Source organism: Malurus melanocephalus, unplaced genomic scaffold, assembly GCF_030028575.1.
Source record: "Malurus melanocephalus ecotype Western Australia unplaced genomic scaffold, MMel_1.1 scaffold_1244, whole genome shotgun sequence".
In the NCBI taxonomy this organism is placed as follows: domain Eukaryota; kingdom Metazoa; phylum Chordata; class Aves; order Passeriformes; family Maluridae; genus Malurus; species Malurus melanocephalus.
In genome coordinates, this window is record NW_026624476.1 from 52,887 (window position 1) to 58,966 (window position 6,080).

At 62.4% G+C, this 6,080-nt stretch overlaps 1 protein-coding gene across 1 annotated transcript in view; it reads right to left on the reverse strand.

Moving 5' to 3' along the window:
• The window catches only part of LOC130586661 (basic proline-rich protein-like), an 8,784-nt gene extending 5,844 nt beyond the window's left edge, over positions 1–2,940 (reverse strand). The window contains exons 1-7 of the mRNA XM_057387537.1: positions 2,509–2,940; positions 2,282–2,389; positions 1,063–1,233; positions 573–725; positions 396–463; positions 127–245; positions 7–35 (exon numbers count right to left, since the gene is read on the reverse strand). Coding sequence (XP_057243520.1) covers positions 7–35; positions 127–245; positions 396–463; positions 573–725; positions 1,063–1,233; positions 2,282–2,389; positions 2,509–2,550 — 690 coding nt within the window. The 5' untranslated portion in view covers positions 2,551–2,940. The remainder of the gene's footprint in view (positions 1–6; positions 36–126; positions 246–395; positions 464–572; positions 726–1,062; positions 1,234–2,281; positions 2,390–2,508) is intronic.
• Positions 2,941–6,080: the final 3,140 nt, after the last annotated feature.

A 6,080-nucleotide genomic window follows, 5' to 3' on the forward strand; every position in this document is an offset into this window, starting at 1 on the left:
AGGGGCAGCAGCAGTTTTGGGGTGCACCCTGTGCCCTGTGGGGTGGGAAACAGCGGCAGAGGCTCCTCAGCCTGGCCTGGCCATGCTGGACGGCACCCAGGGGACACCCAGGGGGTCAGCGCTGACCTCGGGGCGCAGGGGGACACCACAGCCGTGGCACCGGGATCAGCTGGCGCTGGTGGCACCTGCGGGGGTGGCGGGGGCGCCTCAAGGGTGCGGGGTGACCCCGGAACCCRCTGTGAACCCTGCGGGGGAATTGAGGGGGAATTGAGGGGGTCAGGCTGAGAGGGGCCATCCTGCAAGGACAGCTCCCACAGTGTCATCTGTGGCCATGTCCCCACGGTCTGCCTGCTGTCCCCAAGTGCCACCCCAAATGTCCCCGCCATGGCACCCACCCTACAGGTGCTCCTCGGGGCTGCTGCTGCTCCTCAGGGTACTCAGGCCAGGGGTCAGGCGGCAAATCCTGCAGGGAATGGGTGGGATGGCACAGGGAGGGCTGGGACTGTCCCTTGTCACCGGGGCAGTGAGTGGCCCCTGCCCCGCCGGGTCCTGCAGGTGCCACCACCCCTCACCAGGTACCAGCACTCTTCAGGGCTGTCCTCAGATCCTTGGAAATCTTCTCTGTCATCCCAGGGGGGCCGTGGGGGGCCGTTGTGGGGTCCCCATGTCCTGTTCTCGATCTCCTCATGCCAAGGGACGTCACCGGGGCCAGGGAAGGGACYGGGCTGGAACGGGGAATCGCTGCCAGTGAGGATGGGGACACGYTGGGGACACTCACARAGCCACCCCACCCAGCCCAGYGTCCCCTCACCGGGTGCCAGYGCTCTCTGAAATCATCYTCAGGTCCTTGGAAATGTCTGTCACCCCATAGGAGTGGYGGGGGACGATCCTGAGGTCCCCATGTCCTGTCCTCCATCTCCTCATTCCAGGGGACATCACCGGGGCCAGGGAAGGGTCCGGGGGGTCTGGGATGGGGCTGGAACGGGGAATCGCTGCCCATGAGGATGGGGACACATTGGGGACAGTCACAAAGCCACCCCACCCTGCCCAAATCCCCCTCACCGGGTGCCAGCGCTCTCTGAAATCACCCTCAGGTCCCGGGATGGCTTCTCTGTGACCCCACGGGGGTGGCGGGGGACGATTGTGGGGTCCCCATGTCCCATCCTCCTCCATCTCCTCATTCCAGGGGCCGTCACCGGGGCCAGGGAAGGGTCTGGGGTCTCGGGGGCCGGGCTGGAACGGGAAATGGTCACTATGAGGTCACTGTGAGGTCCAGGCCATGGGATTTCCTCCTTTCCTGCCCTTTTCCCTCCCCGCTGCCTCCCCCAGCTCTTCCTGTGCTTTTCCCGCTCCCACAGCAGCCCCTGCCTTGGGCTGGGCTGGGTTTGGGGTCAATCCCTCCTTGCAATGAGCTCAGATTTCACCCAGCTGGGAAAAACCCCACAGTGGAGGGGGGATTGGGCTGCCAACGGTGCCAGGGAATGCTGAGAACATCCCAAAATAAAACCCCACGAGGATGTGAAACCCAGAACTCCCCRAGAGCGGGGCTGTGGGGGCAGACGTTTCCTGGGAGGAGCCGGTGAGTGACAATCACTTATTTTGGGATCAAAGCTCCCCCAAACCCCCCAAAAATCCATAATTTCATGCTGGAAAAGCCCCATCTTGCTTTCAAACAGCGGGATTTCCAGCACAGCCCTCCGTGGATTTTTTTCTGGAGCCCTTCAAGGTCACTGCTCAAGGCTGAGCCAAAGAGATTCGTGCGGGGTTGGGTGAGTAACACCAAACTCCAGATCTTAATTATTAATTTAATTTGAAATTATCAATTGCTGTGCAATGCTTTAGACACAAACTGCTGGCCAGCTCCACAGCTGGATCCAGATGTGTCCAGACCCTTTTGGGGAAGGGGTTTAGGGAGCCAAGGGGGTCCTTGTCTGGATCCAGTTGTGTCCAGACTTTTTGGGGAAGGGGTTTAGGGACCCAAGGGGGTCCTTGTCTGGATCCAGATGTGTCCAGACCCTTTTGGGGAAAGGGTTTAGGGACCCAAAGGGATTTTTTTCTGTGCCTGGGGGCTCTCTGGGAGGATGTCCCTGATAAACCCCAAAGCTCCCACTGCACCTGTGACCTGTCCCTGTCCCTCATCCCTGTGCCACATCCCGGTGCCATGTCCTCGTCCCCATCCCTGTGACCGTTCCTGTGCCACATCCCTGTGCCATGTCCCCGTCCCTGTGACCGTTCCTGTGCCCTGTCCCGGTGCCATCTCCCCCCCAGCCCCGTCCCTTACCGGGCACCATCTGTCCCCGTGCCTCCTGTGGTGCCGGGGTGGCCCATCCCAGGTGTCCTCGGGGCCACCAGGGGGACACGGCCCTGGCCCATCCCACCGCGGGCCGGGCTGTGGAGAGACCCGAGCAGTGAGACCCGGCAGCGATGGGAGCGCAGGAACTCACCGTGCTGCCCCAAACCCCAAATTATCCCAAATTTCACACCCAGCTCCGCTCGCAGCCCACGTACCTCGGGGGGGCCGCCCCTCCTGCAGCCCGGCGGGGGGAACATCCTGCCCGAACGCCGCGCTGGCCCCCGGCCCGGACCCGCCCGGGGCTCCCGGAGCTCCGGGATCCGCTGGAGGGAGAGGCTGGCTCAGCACGTCCCACAGGACGTCACTGCCGGCTTGGGGACACTGCCACCAGCCAGGTGCCACCCGTGCTGCTGCTGCCAGCCCCGCGTCACCTCCAGCGGTGCCAGCAGCGAGGGTGACCGGGCACGGCGACACACGGAGAGTGGGGGACACGGGACCTGGAGGGGTCTTGGCACCTCCTTTGTCTGCCCCAGGCTCTGCTCGTCGCCGCCACGGTTCATGGCCGGCCCGGGGGACACCTCGTGATGCCCCCAAGCGGTTCCGGTGTCACCCCCTGATGTCCCCAAGTGGTTCTGGTGTCACCTCGTGATCCCCAAGGGGTTCCAGTGTCACCCCGTGCTGTCCCCAAGGGGTTCCGGTGTCACCCAGGCTGTCCCCAATGGGTTCCGGTGTCACCCCGTGATGTCCTCAAAGGGTCCCGGTGTCACCCCCTGATGTCCCCAAGGGTTCCGGTGTCACCCCGTGCAGTCCCCAATGGGTTCCGGTGTCACCCCCTGATGTCCCCAAGTGGTTCTGGTGTCACCTCGTGATCCCCAAGGGGTTCCAGTGTCACCCCGTGCTGTCCCCAAGGGGTTCCGGTGTCACCCAGGCTGTCCCCAATGGGTTCCGGTGTCACCCCGTGATGTCCTCAAAGGGTCCCGGTGTCACCCCCTGATGTCCCCAAGGGTTCCGGTGTCACCCCGTGCAGTCCCCAATGGGTTCCGGTGTCACCCCCTGATGTCCCCAAGTGGTTCTGGTGTCACCTCGTGATCCCCAAGGGATCCCAGTGTCACCCCGTGCTGTCCCCAAAGGTTCCCGGTGTCACCCCGTGCTGTCCCCAAGGGGCTCTGGTGCCACCCCGTTCTGTCCCCAATGGGTTCCGGTGTCATCCGTGATGTCCTCAAGGGTTCCGGTGTCACCCCCTGATGTCCCCAAGTGGTTCTGGTGTCACCTCGTGATCCCCAAGGGGTCCCAGTGTCACCCCGTGCTGTCCCCAATGGGTTCCGGTGTCACCCCCCCCCCCCCGCCGGGCAGTTTCGGGGATCCCCTCCCCGCCGGGCTGTGGGGTGCGGACATTGGGGGATCTCTGACCCCAAACCGCCCCTTCCCGGGCCGGGACTGAGCTCCCCGGGCTGGCCGGAGCTCAGGGCAGCGAGGGCACCCGGTCCCGGTGCGCAGGGACCAGCCCGGGCCAGGCCAGGCCCAGGGTACAGAGAGGAAAATCCGCTTTTGTCCCCAAATCACGGGTTTTCCTGATGGGTCAGCCCCAGGATCGGCAGGGCACGGAGCGCGGAGGGGGGTGGGATGGAGAGCCCTGCATCCCGAACCCCAATCCTGCACCCCAAACCCCGATCCTGCACCCCAAACCCCAATCCTGCACCCCTGAACCCCAATGCTGCATTCCCGAATCCAAATCCTGCACCCCTGAACCCAAATCCCGTATCCCAGAACCCAAACCCTGCACTCCTGACCCCAATCCTGCACCCCTGACCCCAAATCCTGCATCCCCGAACCCAAATCTTGCAGCCCTGAGCCTCAACCCTGCGTCTCCTGCTTCCCTGAACCCAAACCCTTCACCCCGAACTCAAATCCTGCACCCCGAACCTAAATCCTGTGCCCCAAACCCGTAATTTTGCCACTACACCCCAGTCCTACACCTCAATCCCGCACCCCACACCTCAATCCGGCCCCAATCCGGTTCCTCACCCGTATCCGCCTGGAGCCGATCCCCTCCAGGGCAGTGCTCCTGGAACTTTCCCGATCCCTCCCGTCCCTCCTCCCGGCCCCGATTCCCTCCCGACTGCCCCGGGAGCGCGCAGGGCGCTTCCCCGATCCCCCGGGGACATCCCGACCCCTCCGGGAATCTCGGAGCCATCAGCGGGGTGGGACCGAAGAGCCGCGAACTGCGCCCCATCCGCGCCCGGAGCGCCGTGAGAGGCGGGACTGCACCCGCGGGACACGGGAATCCATGGAAAAGGGGATCAGAGACCCCCGGGACACGGAAATCCATGGGAAAGGGGATCCTGGGGGTCCTGGGGATGGAATATCCATGGAAAAGGGGATCCTGGGGGTCCTGGGCACAGGGAATCCATGGAAAAAGGGATCCTGGGGGTCCTGGGCACGGGGAATCCTTGGAAAAGGGGATCCTAGGGGTCCAGGGCACGGAGAATCCATGGAAAAGGGGATCCTAGGGGTCCAGGGCACGGAGAATCCATGGAAAAGGGGATCTGAGACCCCCGGGGCATGGAGAATCCATGGAAAAGGGGATCCTGAGGGTCCTGGGTATGGAATATCCATGCTAGGAGATCCTGGACCTCCAGGGTACAGAATATCCGTGCCAGAGGGGTCCCTGGGCATGGAGAATCAATGGAAAAGGGGATCCTGGATATGGAATACCCGTACCACGGGTGTCCCCGCTCCCCCAAGGCACGGACCCCGCGCCACCCCCTCCACCTCCAGCATCACCCGCACGGTCCCCGCGATGTTCCGGGGGCGCAGGACCCCCATTCCCGGCGCTGAAACGGGACCGAGGAGGGGACAGAGAAGGGTGAGAGGGTTCGGAGAGCCCCGGCAGGACCGGGCTCCATCACGGCACCCACCTTTACCGGCGCTGCCATGCCGGGGAGCAGCGGGGACGGCCCGGTGGCTGTCACCTCCCGGCGGATCCGTCACCTCCCGGCGGATCCGTCACCTCCGGGCACCGCCAGCCCCGGGGGAGCGGCTCCGAGCGTCTCCCAACCCCTGTGCCCACCCAATTCATCGCTCCCCGGGCTCTTCCAGCCGCTTCCCCCGCATTCCCCGCGGGAACGGCGCTCCCGGGGCTCGTTAGCAGCGGGGTGATGATTTCGGTTCAAAGCGGAGCCATCCCGCCTGGGTTTATCACCTTCCCCTGTCCCCGGGGACATCGGCGGCAAAGGTTCGGGGGAGTTTTGGGGTTGGCAGGGACGTTTTGATAACGAACTGGTTTGAAGTGGTTTGAACTGGTCCGTCCGGCCAGGAGAATTGCGGAGGTGTGGGCAGTGTGTGACCTCTGGGAAATGGGGGAGGAAGAGATAAGGGAGGAAAACAAGGGAGAGAAAAAAAGGGAGGAAAAAAAAGGAGAGAAAAAAAGAGGAAAAAAAGGAGAGAAAAAAAGGGAGGAAAAAAAAGGAGAGAAAAAAAAGGGAGAAAAAAAAAGGGAAAAAGGGAGAAAAAGGAGAGAAAAGGGAGAAAAAAAGGGAGAAAAGAAAAAGAGAGAAAGGGAGAAAAAGGAGAGAAAAGGGAGAAAAAGGGGAGAAAAGAAGGAGAAAAAAAAGGAGAGAAAAGGGAGAAAAAAGGAGAGAAAAGGGAGAATAAAGGGAGAAAAAAAAGGAGAAAAGGGAGAAAAAAGGGGACAGAAATGGGAGAAGAAAGGGAAAAGGGAGAAGAAAATGGAGAAAAGGGGGAAAAAAGGGAGAGAAAAGGGAGGAAAAAAGGGAGAAAAGGGAGG